This window comes from Myodes glareolus, chromosome 6 (genome assembly GCF_982192425.1).
Source record: "Myodes glareolus chromosome 6, mMyoGla1.1, whole genome shotgun sequence".
In the NCBI taxonomy this organism is placed as follows: domain Eukaryota; kingdom Metazoa; phylum Chordata; class Mammalia; order Rodentia; family Cricetidae; genus Myodes; species Myodes glareolus.
The window spans coordinates 18,655,923-18,675,780 of NC_142031.1; the positions used below are offsets into that span (position 1 = coordinate 18,655,923).

At 40.3% G+C, this 19,858-nt stretch overlaps 1 protein-coding gene across 1 annotated transcript in view; it reads right to left on the reverse strand.

Moving 5' to 3' along the window:
* Hnrnpr (heterogeneous nuclear ribonucleoprotein R) overlaps positions 1–19,317 on the reverse strand; it is a 32,580-nt gene extending 13,263 nt beyond the window's left edge. The window contains 8 exon segments of the mRNA XM_048443255.3: positions 360–495; positions 2,275–2,403; positions 2,405–2,452; positions 9,974–10,087; positions 12,979–13,086; positions 13,652–13,770; positions 15,940–16,108; positions 19,187–19,317. Of these exon segments, the coding sequence (XP_048299212.1) occupies positions 360–495; positions 2,275–2,403; positions 2,405–2,452; positions 9,974–10,087; positions 12,979–13,086; positions 13,652–13,770; positions 15,940–16,096 (811 nt within the window). The 5' untranslated portion in view covers positions 16,097–16,108; positions 19,187–19,317.
* Positions 19,318–19,858: the final 541 nt, after the last annotated feature.

Genomic DNA, 19,858 nt, shown 5'->3' on the forward strand with positions numbered 1-19,858 from the left:
TCAACTGCATGAATTCAATTGAAGTATTTTAAAAATTAAAAATAGGTCAACAGGAAGAAATGAGAAGTCTCTTCTCCCTAATCCTACAACTACTAGAGGAAAAAGCTTTAACTTGAGGACTAGAGATTAAAGGCTATACCAAAAACCAAGGTTCAACTGAGACAAAGTGAAAAGGAAATTAGATGAAATCATGAACTTAGACACATGTTTAGTCCAACCATTATTAAAGCAGAAAGGAAGCAATTCAGATATAAGTGTCTTTCTTAGTTTACGATATTATCTCCTTTGAGGGCAACATTTATTTATAAATAATACAAGAGATTCCCAAAAACCAACTTCTATATTCATTTTTGTTTTACCTGTGACTTTACTGAACTCTTCCAGAATGTTTTCTTTAGTCTTATTCTTTGGAATGGATCCAACAAAAAGTCTGTTGTTTGCCACAGAAATGCACACTCCCAAGTGTTTACCAGGGCGAATCTCATAGCTGTCACACTGCAAAGAAGAAAAGAACCAGAGACCCCCAAACCACCCCCAACTGAGGACAACTGATATTAATTTAAGGAGCCCCACAACTTAAGGTCAAATACTCACCTATCTCTCCTAAAGCTTGCAGAGATATGTGTATTTTTTTATATTTTATTTATTATGTATACAATATTCTGTCTGTGTGTATGCCTGCAGGCCAGAAGGGGGCACCAGACCTCTTGTGGTTGCTGGGAATTGAACTCAGGACCCTTGAAAGAACAGGCAATGTTCTTAACCTCTGAGCCATGTCTCCAGCCCATGAGTGTGTATTTTAAACTTGTTACAAACTCCAGTTATGGCTTGGTTTTATTAACCTTTACTGTTCATCCATATAAAAAGGGCTCAAGGATATTCATTTTAACATTGAATATTTTTCTTTTTTTGGTGGGGGGAGAGGTTGAGACAGGGTTTCTCTATGTAGCTCTGGAACTCACTCTGTAGACCTAGCTGCCTCGCTCTACCTCCCAAGTGCTGGGATTAAAGGCATGTACCACCACTAGACTGGCTACATATTTCAAATTTATCTACCCGAAAATTCTTTGCCAGAGAATCTCAGAAGGAATACCTGAAACTATTCAGAGTCCTTGAGGATAAAATTAGATACAGATAAGCAACAGTCAAAACAATAATATATTAAAAGGAACAATTAGGTTTATTCAATGCTAAAAATAAAACCCTTGAGTTTCACAGTGTATACAAACCTCAATTCTAAATAAAGTTGTAAACTACCAAAACTTTCAAAACTTTATGAATAAAAAAATGTTTTATTTAAACTCACTATAGTGATGGATTCTTAAATAAATTTTAGTTTCTTATGTTTTAACGTTACTTACCACTAGTTTACTAAAAAAGATTATTTAAAAGTCACCCATATACTACCAAAAACGAGAAAATAATGCCTTGAAATTTTTTAAAAATCAAATAAACAAATTTAAAGAGAAAAATCCACCAGAAAAATTAAAACCTGGGTCAATCCAGGAAAGAACTAATTCAGACCTCACTAATGAAACCAAAGCATTTGATGGATACAGCTGTGCTAAAAATGCAAGAACTGCTCCAGCGTTAAGCACACGCCCTCAGATGTCTGGAACAGTCTACTAAGGAGCACTGGCACTGCTTAACACACTGAGAGAATAACCTTCATGCAGTAAGAATACAAGTCACCTGCAAAACTAAGGGCTGCTTTAACAAGCACAATATGGGAACAAGCCCTGGAGAAAAAGAAAACTGTAAAAGGCTATTACACAGCAAAAGAGGACAGACTTAGAATACAATTTTTTTAATGGTACAGCTGGATTGTGACACAAATAAAACAGATTCACACTATTTCCTAAACCAAGTCCTAAAACAGTCATTGTCATCTAGTTATGTTCTGCAGAACCATCTTAGCCTCCATTATACTAACATTATAAGCCTATATATATAGGCATATAACATTATATGCCTAAAGTCTGACAGCAAGAACTGACATTTTTATCTAAAAGAAAAATCTGAATTAGCTTTATACTAAATAAAAAAAAACTGCTGAGGTTTTTTTTTACTGCTAAGTTAACTAACCAATCTGTTAGTTAATTTAGAATTATAATCAGGAAAAATAAAACAAAGATTACATACCAACTCAGTCAATATAAAGATATTAAAAGCAGTAACTAAAGAAAATGAAACCATGTTAACTGCACATTTTTTTGAACTGAAGTTTATTGTCTCAGACAGTAAAGATTTGGACAGTGGGTATTGATCACATACCAGCTTAACTGCTTCCTGGGCAGCTTCCTTCCCACAGAAGGTGATAAAGGCATATCCTCTGTTCTGACCAGAGAGTGGATCCATCATGAGGCGTAGATCCCAGATAGGACCAGCCTTCTCAAAAAGGGGGTACCAACTCATCCTCATATAAGTCTCTTGGGATTTTACCTACGAAGACCTGAAATAAAACTTCCTTGTTAGAACCCAACATAAGTACTTCATTTAGAGACAGAGGCAGAATTTCTGTCTCATGCTAGGGGATAAAAGCTAAAGTACTTAAGGTAGGATAAGGATAATTTGAATCTGACAGTCAGTTTAGATTAAATATGAACTTTTACTATAACCTTGAAGTCAGATAGGTGTATTGGAACACTTCTTTAATCCCAGCATCCGAGAGACAGAGGCAGACGCGGATCTTTGTGAATTAGAGGCCAGCCTGGTCTACAAAGCAAGTTCCAGGGCTGTTATAGAGAAAAACCTTGTCTTGAAAAACGAAAACAAAAATTAAACAAACACAAAAAAGTCTTAAGGTTATCAACACAAGTTAAATCTATAAATAAAATGGAAACCGATAGTTGCAAAAATCCATACTAACAATTTCAAAGATCTCTGTGAGTTATAGGCCAGCTTGGTCTATACAGTGAGATATTGTTAAGATTAAGGAATACAGAAAAAGCTAGTCTGTGCCTTCATAGAAATACAACACTCATTTTTGTTTGTTTTTGAGACAACGTTGTAACAGCCCAGGCTGTTCTAGAACTCCCCTCTGTAGACTAGGCTGGCCTTGAACCCACAGAGATCCAACTACCTCTAATTCCCATGTGCTGGGATTAAAGGCAACTGCCATCCCCAACCCCTTATCCCCACTAATACACATCATTTTCATAAATAATAATTTAATCCAAAACTGACCAAGCTTTCATTGAGTTTTCTCAATAATAAATTGTCATTATTTAAAAAGCAACCTTAATAGTTTACAAAAAATTCTTGTCTTTGGTCTATTACTTTATAAGGAAAATTGACCGTCTTCCTTCAGCCACCTTCCTAAGTACCTACTCTGTTTGGCAAGCACATTTAATTGTAAGGTAAGGAAAAAATTCCTTTTTTACCATTTAAAGAAGTCATGATATTTCTTTAATTATAAACAAAGAAAAAATAAAATTACAAAGCTAAGTTATAAAATAACAAAAACATTAAAGTTAAAATAAGTCAGCATTTACACCAAAATTTTGAAGTTTCTCCAACATCAACATTAAAACAATTTTTTGTTGTCCTTTTTTTTTCAAGACAGGTTTCTCTGTGTAGCCCTGGTTGTCCTGAGAACTCTCTTTGTAGGCCAGGCTGGTCCATCTGTCTCTGCCTCCTGAGAACTGGGTATTAAAGATGTGCATGACATGCCCAGCTCAAAAACAACTTTTTGATGTAACATTTATAAGCCACAAGAAGATACAGTAAACTAATATTTACATGAGAGACATTTGCTATCTACAAACTCATCTACAGCAATATTTTAAATTCTGAACAATGACCAAAGCATAGATAACTAATAAAAAAACAAGAGTACTCGGAAAGATGTGGAAAATATCACTGGGGCTGGGTAGATAGTTCAATGATAGAGTGTCTCCTTCAAACAAGACAGGTCCTGGGTTCAATCCCTAGCACTACAAGTAAGAAAGTAAAAAAATTATTATTAATGGTCACGCCTGGTGGCACATCCTTTATTTTTGCCTAGCCTTTAATCACTACCCAGAGAGACCCTGTCTCTTAAAAGAAAAGAAAAGAAAAGAAAAGAAAAGAAAAGAGGAAGGAAGGAAGGAAGGAAGGAAGGAAGGAAGGAAGGAAGGAAGGAAGGAAGGAAGGAAATAAAGGGCAGCCTAAAGGCTATAGCTGTCAATTTCAGTGAAGGGTGGTAGAAAGTCAGACAATAAAGTCAAATTAAGTTAAACCATGCCTAGAAGTTTAAACTTTTTTCTAGATGTGTTGAGAAGAAAAAGAATGTGATTTACATTCTAAGGGAAGCATACCGATAACTGGGTAGAAAATTAAATGTATGAACAGGCTCAGTCAGGGTTAAAAGGACAATCCTGGCAAGCTACAACTGATGCTTAATCTAGTAATAGGTGACTGATTCAAATCTATACTTTTAGTTACTTGGAACAATTAGTCTAATTAGTGAGTCAATGTCCTCATCTTGCAACCACACATGTAAGGTTCAACTTCTATGATACAGAAAATTCGTATCATAGTCTTATTTTTTTAAATTCTTTTTCTAAATAAGCTCCTATATGCTCACTATGTAGCTAAGGATGATCTAGAATTCTTGATTCTTCTGCCTCTACCTCCAAAGTACTGGGATCATATGTCTGTGCCATCGTATCTGCCAACTACAAATTCCTTTTTTGTTATATATGTATGAGTGTTTTTGTCTACATATGTATCTGCTACCCAAGAAGCCGAGGAAAAGGCTTCGATTCACTAGAACTGGAGTTACAATGAGCTTCCATGTCAGTGTTGGGAGTCAAGTCTGGGTCCTCTACAAGAACAACTCTTATTCAGAGCCATCTCTCTTAGTTCCTCTCTCCTAGGCTGACCTGGAACTCCCTCTGTAGATCAGGCTGGCCTCAAACGTGCGGGGGGGGGGGGGGGGGGGGGGGACGGGGACGGGGGACGACACACACGACGATCCACACACAACTGCTTCTCCCTCCCGAGTACTGGGATTAAAGGTGTGCACCTGCACCACCACCACCACCACCACCACCACCACCACCACCACCACCACCACGACGCAGCCTTCTTCCTCTTTTTAAAGGCAGGATCTCATGTATATCAGGGACTGGTCCTCAACTCAATATGCAGAAAAAGACGGCTTTGAACTTTTGATTCTTCTTTCTTTATCCTGGTGCTGCAATTACAAGCATGCACCACCATGTTTGCTTTATGCACTACTGTACATTAAACACAAGGTCTCATACATGCAGCCAAGCACTGCACCAACTGAGAGTTACATTCTCAGTCTATAATCTATTTGAAGGAAGAGAGGTACAAGAATGATGGATGTTTCTGCTGAAGTTAAAGGGCATGTAGTGCTCTTGAAGAGGACCCAAGTTCAATTCCAAGAACCAACTGCCTGTAACTCCAGATCCTGGGGGTGTCTAATACCTAGGACCTCTACAGACTGACAAACACAGGTAGTACACGTAGACATAGGAAGAAACAAAAAAGGTGCTAGGCATGCCTTGAATCTCAGCACTCAGGAAGAGGAGGCAGATGAATCTGAGTTCAAGGCCAGCCTGGTCTACAGAGACCTAGGGGTCTCTGCCTCCCACTCTGTATTGAGGTATGGACGTTTGTCAGCAAGCCCAGCTTTCACACTAATGCCGGCCTCAAGCACTTTACCCACTGAGAGACCCTGTCTCAAAAATGTGGAAAGCAGGACTAGAGAGATAGCTCAGCAGTTAAGAACATTGGTTGTTCTTCCAGAAGACCAAGGTTTAATTCCCAGCATCCACATGGCAGCTCACAACTGTCTGGAACCCTAGCCCAAAGAGATGCAACACCATCACAGATACAAAACACCAGTACACATAAAATAAAAATAATTCCCAGCACCCACACGGCAGCTCATAGCTGTCTATAACTCCAATTCTAGGGGTTTGATACCCTCATACACACATACACGCAGGCAAAACACCAATGCACTAAAAATAAATAAAATGAAAAAATAAAAAATAAAAGGTGGAGAGTCAGTGAGATGACTCAATCCAACAATCTGAGTTTAATCTCTGGAATTCACATAAAGGTAAGAGAGAACCAACTCCACATGGTTTTCCTCTGACCTATGAAATGCAAGCCATGGCATACAAGCCTCCCCAACACCACATATGCAAATAAAATTTTTAAATTGTAGAGGCCGGACAGATGGCTCAATAGTGGCAAGCACTTGGCGTTCTTGCAAAGAACCCAAGTTCAATTCCTGGCCCCTACAACAGACGCTCACAACACCTTGCACCTCCAGTTCTAGGAACTGATGCCTCTACATATATGTAAGCACTCTCATATACACATTAAACACATTTTTTTAATATATGGTGGGAAGCAATTGAGGAAGCACCTAGCCTCAACCTCTGGCCTCAACAAGCACAATGAATGGTATAACACTAAAGTCTGCTTTTAAACTGTTCTGCCTGCCCTCTTAGAGGTGTTTCAGGAAACCTTAAGAACGAGGAAAATAAGGACAAGTTGATTCCATTTTTAATCCAGTCATCTTGTAGATATGTTTATAAGAAAAACTTGTTTTTGTTTTTCGAGACAGGGTTTCTCTGTAGCTTTGGAGCCTGTCCTGGAACTCACTCTGTAAACCAGACTGGCCTCGAACTCAGGGATCTGCCTGCCTCTGCCTCCTGAGTATTGGGATTAAAGGTGTGCGCCAGCACTGCTTGGCTTTAGTTTATTTCAGCAAGAAAAGAAAATTTAAATGCTAAGAACAAACTCTAAGCCACAAACGCTGATGCAGTCTCAGCCACACAACAAATGTGAACACAGCCTGAGGTACATGAGACCCTTGCTTCAAACAAACAAGTAAAGGAATATTAAAACTAACAGGGAAAAAATACTAAGAGTTCAAAAGAAGTGTGCCACAACCTCTCTGTTATGTTAGGATAGAACCTAAAGCCTTGAACATATTAAGTAAGGACTCTATCACTGACTATTATCTCCTCCCTCCCTCAATTTACTTTTTTTTCGAAGCAGATCTATGTAGCCCTGGCTGGTCTCAAAACCCAAAGTGAGCCACTTGCCTCAAGAGCTGGGATTACAAATGTAAACTGCATCACTAACCACACCAGCCCTAACCCTTATTTTCTTCTATTTTGAGATATGGTTTTGCAAACTGCCCAAACAGGCCTGGAACTTGAGACTCTCCTGTCTCTAATTCTCAAGTAGCTTGGATTACAGGCTTGAGCCACCGGGCCCAACTAAACCACATTTCTACATTGCTTTAAAAGTAAATCAACAAACCAGGTGGTGGTATTGTACACCTTTAATCTCAGCATTTATAGGCGAGCGATGGTGGTGCCTGCATTTAATTCCAGCATTTAGGAGGCAGAGGCAGGTGGAACTCTGTGAGTTCGAGGCCAGCTTGGTCTACAAGAGCTAGTTCCAGGACAGCCAGGAGTGTTACAGAGAAATCCTGTCTTGAAAAACAAGAAAGAAGGCCGGGCGGTAGTGGTGCACACTTTAATCCCAGCACTCGGGAGGCAGAGGCAGGTGGATCTCTGTGAGTTCGAAGCCAGCCTGGTCTACAGAGCGAGTGCCAGGACAGGCTCCAAAGCTACAGAGAAACCCTGTCTCGAAAAACCAAAAACCAAACCAAACAAAACAAACAAACAAACAAAAAAACCCAAAAAAAACAAAAAGAGAGAGAAAGAAAGGGAGAAAAGAATGAGCAAAAGAACAAACAAAAGATGAATGGGGCTAGCCACAGTAGTGCACACCTTTGACCCCAGCACTTGGGAGGCACAAGCGGGTGGATGGATCTCTGAGTTTGAGGCCAACCTAGTTTACATAGTGAGTTTCAGGATAGCTAGGGCTATGTAGAGAGGCCCTGTCTCAAAATAAAAAGAGAGAGATAGATGAAGGGTAGGGGGTGGTGAGAGGCTCAGTGGGTAGATGCACTTGCTGCAGAAACTGACAACCTGAATTCCATTCCTAGGACCCACATAGTAAAAGAAACAACTCCCACAAGTTGTCCTAATATCTCCACATGTGTACTGTGACATGTGCATACATAAATGTAATCAAAATTATTTGTTAAAAAGTGAAGGATGGGGCCAGGCAGAGGCTGCTCATGCCTTTAAACCCAAAACTAGGGAGGCAGAGGCAGGCAGATGGATCTGAGTAAGATGCTAGCCTGGTCTACAAAGGAAATTCCAGAACAGCAAGGACTACATAGAAAAATGTCCTGAAATCACCCTCTCCCCTCCCAACCCCCCCCCAAAAAAACGGTAAAGGATGGGAGAAGCTATCAATGACAGTTTTAATTTCTTATGTCTCTACTAGACAACCTAAACACTTAACTCTAATGTCTAACAATGATACTCCCCAAATAACGAGCAGACACCGTGACTATCTAAGAAGTTACCCTTATCCTCCTCACCTCCATCATGCTATTTAAGAGACTTCTACAAACAAGGGAATGTAGCACATGGCTGTAATCCCAGCCCCTGAGAGGCTAGACAGCAAATTCAAGTCCAGCCTGGACGGTATGAGGTACAGCAAATACCTCAGAGGGTTAAGTCACTTGTCAAACAAGTCTGATGATCTGAATTGACAGAGAAACGGGCTCCCAAAAGCAGTTCTCTGACTTCCATCCTTCACACACCTGTACTCTCATACTCATATCCTACATCACACCCACACCCCAATGATATTCTATCTCACAAAAAAAAAAAATTTTCATCAAATACTGTGTGCACTGTGTTCCTGGCTCTATGCTAAGTACTAAAAATAGACAATGGAGACATCAAATCCAAAAAAGTCCTTGCTATAACAGGTTATTTTATCATCTAGTTTCTCCATTTAAAAGATCGGAGAACGCTACAATAAAAAGCACATGGAAAACTAGGGCTATAGGATGTAGGAGGAACCTAATGAGTAGGGTACTTGTCTATCGAGCACACAAGAACTCTGGGTTAGCTGTTCAGCATTACATAAACGTGGTGTGCAGTAAACTTGTCACCCCAGCACTCCAGCAGAATGAGCAAGAAACTTTCACAAAAGTCAAGAGTCACTTCTTAGCCAGGCAGTGGTGGCGCACGCCTTTAATCCCAGCACTGCAGACATCTCTGTAAGTTCAAGGCCAGTCAAGGCTATTACAAAGAGAAACCCTGTCTCAGAAAAAATAAGAGGAAAAAAAAAAGATACCATTTCAAATAAAAGGTCTGAGTCAAGGGCGTAACACAATGGTAGAACACTTGTTCAGAATGCATGAGACCCGAAACTCAAATTTTTAGCAACCCCCCCAACAACAACAACAACAACAAAGGCAAAAAAACCAAACAAACAAATGCGAAAAACCGCTGGGGGAGGGAGGGAGGGAGGGAGGGGGGGAGGGGGGGAGGGAGGGAGGGAGATAGATGGATGGGGATAGGTAGGTAGGTAGATGATAGGTAGGTAAGTAGATAGACAGCTGGATAACGGCTTCTCCCTTTAGCGTAGCTCCAATTCTTATTTGTATTTCTTTGGCACACTTTTAATCCTAGCACTCAGGAGGGGGACTAATCTTTGGCTCAAGGCCAGCATAGTCTACAAAGCAAGTTCCAGGACAGTCAGAACACAGAGAAACTCTATCTCAAAAAAACCAAAAACAATAAAAGTATTGAGATATCTACACCAAGATTATCCTTGCACGCCTTTACTCCCAGCACTCAGGAGGCAGAGGCAGGTGGATCTCTGTGAGTTCGAAGCCAGCCTGGTCTACAGAATGAGTTCCAGAACAGCCAAGGCTACACAGAGAAACCCTGTCTCAAAAAACCAAAAAGGAAAAAGAATAGATTTACCTTTATAACAATGGCACAAAGTGTATACAGATAGCATCAAATATAATACTTTAAAAAGAATAAAGTACTTTACCCCCATCATACACTAGATAATACAATTAATGCACTGGAAAGAATTTTGGCAAAAGGATAAAACGTACCTCTGTTCCAATTCCAGGTTGCACACCCGAGTACACACTGTCTGGTGGAGGACCACCATACTTCCTTTGTCCTGTGGTTACATCCAGAGTATAACCAGTCCTCTCAAGCAAGGCCTAAACATAATTAATTATACATGTTATACTTGAAAATATAATAAATATACGCATATCAGTATAATAATCTTTTTTAAGTTACTATAGCATCTTATTAAATGTTTTTTATGGGGGTTGGAGAGATGACTCAGTGGGTTAAGAGCACTGGCAGTTCTTCCAGAGGACCTGGGTTCAATTCCCAGCACCCACATGGCAGCTCACAACTCCAGGGGATCTGATACCTTCACACTAATGCACATAAAATAAAATTAAATTATTTTTTAAAATGTATTTTATGGTGGGATTAAAAGGAGGCACCTGAAAATATAACTCAGTTGGTAAAGGTATTTATCTAGCTAGCTTAAAGCCCTGGGTTCTATCCCCAGTATCACATAAAAACCTGGGATGGGGCCTGGCTGTGGTGGTGCCTGGCTGTAGTGATGCATGCCTTTAATTCAAGCACTGAGGATGCAGAGAGAGACAGATGGATCTCTACAGAGAGAGCTACACTGTCAGAGCTACACAGAGATGCCATGTCTCAAATAAAAGCAAAAAGCAAGCATAGATTAGCAATTAAGAGTTTACTGGTCTTGCAGAGGATCATAGATTAATTTCCGGCAATCATATGAACTACCTCATAATAAACTAACTGTAACTCCAGGTCCAGGGACCCAATACCCTCTCCTGGCTCTCCATGGGCACTGTAGTCATGTGCACAAACCTACACTCAAACACACACGTATACATATAATTAAAAACAACAATTAAGAGGTGGTGGCCGGAGATATGGCTTTGAAATAAAAAGCATCTATGGATCTTGCAGAAGACATAAGTTTGATTTCCAACACACACATGGAGGCTCATAACTGTCCTTAACTCCAGTTCCATTTATTTGTTGCATATTTTTACTATAACATAAAGTCCAGAAAAACTAGACATTCTCAAAGTATACTCTAAATCTGGCAACTACCAAATATACTCAGATTTCAAAAGAAGAAACCTTATTATTTCTTGATTACCGTCCTATCTTATTAATAGTTATGTCATAGAAAATATGCCCTTGTCCTCAAGAAGCATGCACTATAGGTAGCATTCATATGAAATGTATATACATCATCTTTTGTTGACAAACAAAATATACAATCTACCAAGAAAGGGAAGAGTTTTGCATGTTAGGTTTCTAATTATACAAAGCAACACCAGATTTACATGTATTAGGTTTAGTCAACCCTGGGATTCCACAGGGATGAACGTCTTGGATCTTTCATTTTTCTACCTTTGATTCAAAGCTTTTAAACACAAATATACATGTAATATCAAATACAACCAAGTACACATATTATACAAATAACATACAAATTAGCAATTGTACTGGTTGGATTGTGAACTTTATACAACCTAGACATATCTAGGAAGGACTCTTAATAAAAACTCCATAAAACTGCCTGGCAAGTCTATGGAGTATTTTCTTGAGTAACGATTGATATAGGAGGGCTCAACACACGAAGGCAATGCCACCCCTGGACAGGTGGTCCCAGGGTGTATAAAAAAACAAAATGAGCAAACCATGGGAAGGAAGGCAGTAAGCAGTGTTCTTCAACAGACTCTGCATTAGTTCCTGCCTCCAGGTTCCTTCCTTCAGTTTCTGCTCTGACTTTCCTCAGTGATGGACTGTAATAGGAAAGTGTAAGATGGAATAAACATTTTCCTTCCCAAATTGTTTTTGGTCATAGTATTTTATCAGAACAATAGATACACTCTTAACTAAGACAAAATATACACATATTATTTCTATAATATACCCATCATTAAGGGCAAATAACCAGCCAATCAGCTAGTCAGTAAATGAAAATTGTTAAACTACTACCTCAAACCAGAATTGAAGGCGGTTAAAGAAAGGCTTTAATTAGGGATGAAGAAAAAAAGAGAGATACACACACACATACAGAGAGAGAGAGAGAGAGAGAGAGAGAGAGAGAGAGAGAGAGATACACAAAGACCCTCAGCAAAACAGAGGGGGTACTCAGGAAGTAAAAATCTTTAAGAGCTAGGGTCTTTGGGTCTTTAAGGGGTCTTTCTTCCCCTAATTTAGGGTTGGTCAACCTGAGTTTTTATACAGTAGTTTGAAACTTTTTTTTTTTGTTTTTTAAGACAGGGTTTCTCTGTCGCTTTGGAACCTGTCCTGGAGCTAGCTCTGGTAGACCAGACCTGCCGGCATTAGTTTGAAATTTTTAAAGGAATGGGAGTAGGTCATTTTATAAATGGTGAGGAGAAAAGTGTAAAGACACATTACAAAGTTAGTTATACCTAAATATAAGCCACCTGAACAAACAACTCCAACATTCAATACCATTCAAATTAAATCTGGGAGTCCAGCTCAGGATCAAGCACTTGCTTAGCATGTGTGAAGCCCTGGTTCAGATGCCCCAAGGCGGGGTTGGGGGTAATCTCTATAAAACAATAAATACCCATTTGAAAGCCTATTTGTCTTTCAAAGCAGTTTATCTAAATAATAATAATAATGATTGGAGAGGGTGGACACTTTACATATGAATTCACTTAATCTTCACTACTCCAGGAGGTAAGCACAACCATTACCATTTATAAATAAACTGAGGTCAGGGAAAATTTAAAAAGAAAGTTAGACTACAACAGCTTTTTCCCAGTGATAGTTCAGGCCTTTCACTTCAACACTCAGGAGGCTGAGGCAGGATCTCCATGAACTTGGGACCAGCCTGGGATACACAGTGAGTACCATGCCAGCTTGAGCTGCATAATGAGAACCTGGAGCAAACAAACAATATAAACAGTGCTTATAAAGAAAGTAAAAGCATGCATCTATGTCAGACGAAGGAAGGATCTGAATTAGAGCTTTGCACCAATACTGTAACCCCCGCCCCAGTTGTGTTTACCTTGATCTTTGCCTCATCGGGCCCTTTTGTGGACTCCTGCACCTTGCTGCCCTGTTTCTCTCTCTGCCTGTAGGTCTTCATAACTCCACATAAAAATGCACTTTTGTTCTAAAACATGCAAGCAATCCAAAAGGAAGAATTACCAGGAATCTCTGAAGGGTCAAATACACAATGAAATTTCATTTTCATTCCATTCATTCAACAAATATTTTGATGGTAGTCACTATGTACCAGAGACAGGAACAGACAGCCTCGGGGAGCTTACCTTCAAAACTGGAGGGGAAAAAAGTCTTCCTTTTATTAATATTTAATTGAAGCTGGACTGTCTTTCCAAGATGTCTAAAAGTATTTCTCACACAAAAATAGATCAAATAACCCAAAGAATATTTTTTAATGTGAGTAATTCAAACTTATAAATCTTAATAGTAACAATAATCAAACCATGGGTTAAGCTTTTGAAGGAACTTACTGTATAAAAAGGTGGGGAAGACTTTTGTCTTGTGCTCATGCTTCTGAAACTCTGACACAGATCTTTTTTTCCCTTAAGTTTCTCAAAGGAGAGATAGTCACACACACAAAAAGAACATTTCCTCACAGGCAAAAACAGGACTGTCACAGTTCAAAAGCTGCAGACTATTAACTGCTCAGAGGTATTTGCTAGTACTGACCTTACCTGAACATGAGATAAGTCACTTTCCTTGAACTGCTGTAGTACAGACAGAGCTCCTTCTTCATTAAACTCCCTGAGAGCATCAATTGCTCTTTCATCAAGATCGACATAAGCTACCAATCCTAAAAATCAAATTGAAAAGGGTTAACATTATTGCAATAAAAGAGGCAAGCTAATCTGTCCTAGTGAGAGTTGTTACATTCAGTATCATCTCTTACAAACTACATTCTCATTTAACTATATGCATATACATTGTTATACAACTAAGATTTAGATAGTACAAAAAAACATAAAATGTCAACTATAAACATGAATTTTAACTTAAAAAAAAACACAAAAAAAATCAAGATCCTAAAATGTTTCCAACTCTCCAAACAGCAGTAAGTTCTGAAAGTTTGATGAACATACTGCACTAAAGATGAACTATTCATTTAAGAAATTCTGGTTTATATTAGAGTGGCAAGAATACACTGTATTTCTTAAGAATAAATATTCAAATTGCAGGTTGTTTTAATTGTTTATCATAGAAGAGGTAGGAGAAAATATGAGAACCAATTTTACTTAATTCTTTCCACTCCAAAAAGTGTCAAAGGTTTTCCCTCCTTAGTACCAATAATAAATTAAAATGTATTTATCCAAGCATCTACTTTGCTGCAGTCAGAATGTGGAAAGGCATAATTTTCAATGATTCTACAAATGCAAGTGCAGCTTGCTAAATCAGCTCTGAATTTCATATTTATGGCAATCTCTTTCTCTACCGAAATAACAAGCCAAGATTTAAAAGATGCCGTGGCATTCACAACACTGTCAATAATGACCATTTCTTTCAAATATCAGTAAAAATGTTAGATTTTTAAATAAAGTATGCAGAATATATATGTGCTGCATTCTATATATGTAGTCTCCTTAACTACAAACAGAATATCTATGTTTAAAATAACTTAATACATAAGGCACCTTTTCAGAATTGATCCAATGTAAAATAGAATATTTGACAGATTAACAGCCCCTTCCCCAAGTCCATATGAACCAACAACAAAAGTGATCCTATTCTGGAAAAGCCAAAAAGAACTTTATTTCATACAGTAAATGAACTGAAAATAAACATGATGGCACTTGCAAAGTTTCTGCTTAAAAACGTTGCCATGTCATGTTTTAAAGGCTCAGAATGAGCACGGCTAAGTGACTAGCTTCCTTACTTGAATATTTCATACCACCACCCAAAGCCACAACTCAGGACAATCATCAATCCATCCTGTCAATCCAATCCTACACCCAAACCATCAGCCTCTTAGCAGTAACAAAACACTATACAGGGAGCATCTCTAAGCAGATCTCTGCCAGTTCTCTAGGGCAGAATGTCACAGAAAGTTCCTGAGAACTGGTTTTCAAATGGGACCATCACTCAGGAGTCATTTTTAAAAGCCATTTTAGTATCTGAAATTAAATCTCAGCTATGAGATTTAAAATATTTTAAGAAAAAAAAAGCACAGCTATTTGTCTACTGTATTTGAGACTTATGTCTAAGAGAAACAATTCAATCCTCTCTCCTGATCTGAATAGGCACACAAACACTGAGGAAGAAAGTTTCCATCTATGGCCCCAAAGGAGGACACATTTTATTTACGAACACCATTCCCTAAGGGTAAATATTTCTCTCCCTCTTTAAAACTTCAAACCACTTACAACCAACCAAATTAAGATGTTCAAATTTGCTTAAGCACTTAAGCATGGGACTTACACATTAAGAAAAAAAAACAGCTGTTACAAACCAAACACTTCCAAATTACTGAGAGATGTGAATTTCTGTCTATTAGAAACTAGACAGGCCACAAACTCTCAAGGAATCTGACATATATTATCGTTTCAGACAGTACAGTCTAACTATTCCTCTTATTATGCCACCTAATCAGACCTAAGCTGATTTAACAGTCAGTTTTAAAAAGCTAAAAGTAGAAAAGTAAAAGCAAAATGATGACTGATTTAGGTTAAGGGGGAAATGCAAAATTTGGTATGCTGAAACATACATTTTAATTGGTAGTAAATCTAAGACAAATTGATGTTCTGTCCTGAAACAACTAAGACTGCATATTCAACACTAAGAAGGCTTCAAAATAATTAAATAGGAATATCAAAGTCAAACCCAATATGTCCTCAATGAAGGGAAAGTATATTCAGCTCTATACAGATCAGAAACAGTAAGCATTATTTAACCTTAAAAAATCTGTAAAATTCAACGTGGTTTGCCCTCACTTTCATAACCAGTCAGAAACAAGAAATGCATATTATACCTGTCTGAAATATTTCATCAAGTCTTTCTGCCACCTTCTGTGGGAGGCCTGCCTCTATCAGTGTCTTGTAGTGTTCTGTGTGAGTTACACTGGAAGTATCCATTGGTTCTTCCTCTTCTTTTAACTGTACCGCATTACCATTCACCTGATTAGCCATTTTATTATGCTGCTGGAAAAAATTCAGGAGCTATATTACATTAAGCCAGAAATAACTAGTTTGTAGGACAATGCATGACTTATCTGAACTAATTTGTACACATGCTGCTAATAACAACTATCCAGAATATTTATGCCTTTTGTGAGCATCTGATCTAAATTTTCAATAATAATCTTCTGAAACTATAGAAAATGTACATGGAAGTATTAGATTCTTAAGCAACTTCATGTACTCTGGGTTAAAAGGGCTTGAATTTACTGAAGGTACAATTGCTGAGTAACAAAAGCAGCCATTGTGTTCTGGGGAGCAGATCAACAAACCACCACAAAATCCTAAAAGCCCCTCAGCTTACAGATTTCTAAAGTTTGGTTTAAAGCAGAACGAATACCCACACATCCCTTAGTCAAGGCTTAAGAACTTTCCATTTTTCCTAGCTCTGCTTCAGAAACAACATAGCTATGAAATAAATTCATGTTGTATCTAGTTCAACGAGCTGGTGGCTTGGATTCTCTCCACCTAACTTAAAAAAAAAAACAACACAACTTTCACATTAATTTTGTTCTAAGATTAATTTGCTATTCCCATTCACAGATTTAAAAGAAAAAATGACCAACTTTAAAAGCTAAGCCATTGTTTAAAGTCTACATAAAAATAAGTTGAGGTTGCTTTTCTTTTAAAAAAAAATCAGGAGTACAAACTCAATTTTTCTTGTCAGTGAAAGAAAGCTGCAAAAAATGCTGAATGGACAACTTCCAAAAAAACTTCACAAACACTATCTAATTGGCATAAACTTCAGCCAGATTTCTCAGATTAACCTACCAAAATCATTTTGTATGTTCAGCCTGTATATAATGCTGAAATGGACTAATTCCCTGAAGAGAGAGTAAATAATCACAAACGCACACAAGGCCAGTCTATACTACCTCAGAGGCAGGGAATTTCAGTGTGTGTTTGTGGCGAGATTATAATGTGATGGAGATAACTGGTGGCACAATAAAGACATTGCGGCACGTACTGAAAAAAGGCATGATGAAGGTGGGTCTCAAGAAAATGCCTACTTTTCTTAAACTCAAGATAGCCAGCTAAGAAGAAAATACAAGTCACCTAAAAGCACTAACTCCTAAGATAACCAATCACTTCCAGATTACTCATCAAACACTATGCAAATGCGCCAGGTGCTGTTTCCTGATGTAAAACAACTCTTAGTTTGAACATCCACTGATATTTAGTTGAAGTTAATGAGAGGAGAAAGCCGAAGAGGGCAGGGAAGCAAGAGCAGGAAGGAAAATGTGAACGGTGTTACTCTGAGAATGACCTGAACTGCATGACTTCCCAGCATCACGAAACTCTCTCTAGCCCTCTCACGTCTACAGAGACGCCGACTGTAGTCAAAGTCTGAATGGATAAACGTATCTCAAGGAAAGCGTCAGATTCTGATGAACTAGCAAAAACTGGAAACATCCAAAACTGGCGGCACAAGAAACTATTAGCACACAAGATGAGCATATTTACTGATTAATACAACCTAGTCTTCCAAGAAGTATTCTAAAATCCCCAATCTTTTTGTGAACATATAGTTGTGTTTCCCCATCCCCTCCCAAACACTACAGTAAGACCACCACAACTCAAAAGTTCTACCACAAGACCATCATAGCACTGCACCTGTGAATACTAGGTTACAGGAGAAGCAAATTAACGGAGAAGTTCAATGAGGATCTGTTAAGGTGAAGTGGTTTTTTTTAAAGTATGCGTGAAGCAAAATGACAAGTTATGTATTAAGCACAAGACATATTTATGACTATCACTGATATTGAAATTGTTTTAAAATTTCCATTTTGTCAACTTTAACCCAAAAAAAAGTTAAAATAGACTTCAGAAAATAAAACCTTCAGAACAAGACAAAAAGAAAACCTCAAGCCGAATACAAAGTGCTCATTTAAAAGACTTTTATATTATGAGACCATTTAAAACTCATTTCAATTCAACACAATGCCACATAGCCAAACCATATTTCTGGATGCAGCAAATATACTAACGTGACTGGAATCTTTGACCTAAACTTTTTTTTTGCAAAAAAAAAAAATTACAAAATAAAGCCATTTAAAGTAAGATTTATAAGGGCCACTGGGAGACTTAGGAAGTCAATACTAACTCCTCCCTGACTTCTGACGAGCATCTCTAAGCAAAATGTAAAGAGAAGGGCTTTAAAAGAACCAACGAAGGCTAACCGTTATCTCAAAGCTCGGTAGTGTCAAGCCCTTAATCACTACGACTGATTCCAAGGGCAGGAGGAAAAAGTATCTAAAGCCGGTTAACAAGAAAGGACTGACCCTTTCAAGAACCCCTGGGCTCTCGTCTTGAAATTCTGGCCACATGGTCACTACCGTGTAAGAAAAAGAAGCGCTTTTCCAATCTGGAGCGCCTAGGACATTCTCAGAATTACCTAGCTGAGGCGCCGCTCGAAACCAAGTGTCACGGCCTCTAGTAGTCATTTTTTCCTTCAAATCTAGGCTCCAAGCATGCAAGACGGGGATCGGGTGGGAGGCACCCCCCCATACCTCGGGCCCTCCGCTCCGACTCCCACAAAAGTTTGCTCCCCGCTCAGGTAACCCTGGGATTTGCACCCCGCCCTCGGCTAACCCCACCCCCTCGGGCGCGACCGGGTTCTCAACACATCCCACTCGATGCCCGGCGAGATGCGGGCCAGGCCCGATCGCGGGCCTAGGGGGAAAGCGCTGAGGTCAAGGAAACGCCTGAAACCCTTCGCCCGGCCGGGCCGCCGAGAGCGGCGGGCGGAGGCGGGAAAAGCACCGCGAGACCGGCAGGCCGCGCGAAGGACAGCGGACCGAGGGACTGGGCACCGGAGGGGCTGAGGATGATGAGCGAGAGAGGAAGCGCCGCGGCAGGACTCAGGCCCACGGCTGCGCGGTCGGCCCGAGCAGAAGCCGCCCCCGGCCCATCCCCACCCCCACCCTCGGGCCTCGGAGCAAAGACCCAAACTGCAGACCAGGTCGCCGAGCCCGGGCCCGGCCGAGTCCGGTCAGACCGGGACTCCCGGCCCCTCCCCCCACGGGCCGGCGCGAGACTCACCAGGGCAGAGCGGGGGGCCGGCGGCCGGGCCCGTGAGAATCAGCGCGAGGCGCTTTGAAAACGACTAGAAATGGCGCGCGCGCCACCCCCTCCCCCCCTCATGGACCGAGACGCGATCCCGGCAGCACGCGGGGTTTCCCGGAACTGCTTCCAGGGACTCCGTGCGGCCGAGCAATCAGCTCCGGAGGCTGCGTGACGGGCAGTTCAGCGGGCCAATAAGAGAGAGGGAGAGCGGCCCCCATGCCGGTGGCTCCGCGAGCCAATCGGCGTGGCCGTCGGGCTGAGCCAATGAGGGTTCTCAGCGCCACTGGCTGAGGCGCCTCCGGGGCGGGGGCATGCACACAAAGGGGTCTGGTGGGAGCCCCTGGTAGTGGTGAGGCTGCGGGGCTGCAGGCCTTGCGTGGCCGAAGCTCCTCCCTCTTCGTCTAGCACGGTTACGAGGCCGAAAATCTAGGCCTTGCGCCGCGTGGCCGCCTCCGGAGCCCCGCCCCCTCGGGTCCTTGCGGCCACGCTCTGCAATGGCGCTGCTACCCGGCGCGGGAGTTGCTTATCCCCCAATCCTCCCTCACTCCTTGCTGGGAGTTCGGATAGCGTAGGTCCCAAACACACCCTTTTCCACGCTCGGCTCCGTCGCTCGATCACCTTGGCTCTAGTCGAAACACAATTGAAGGA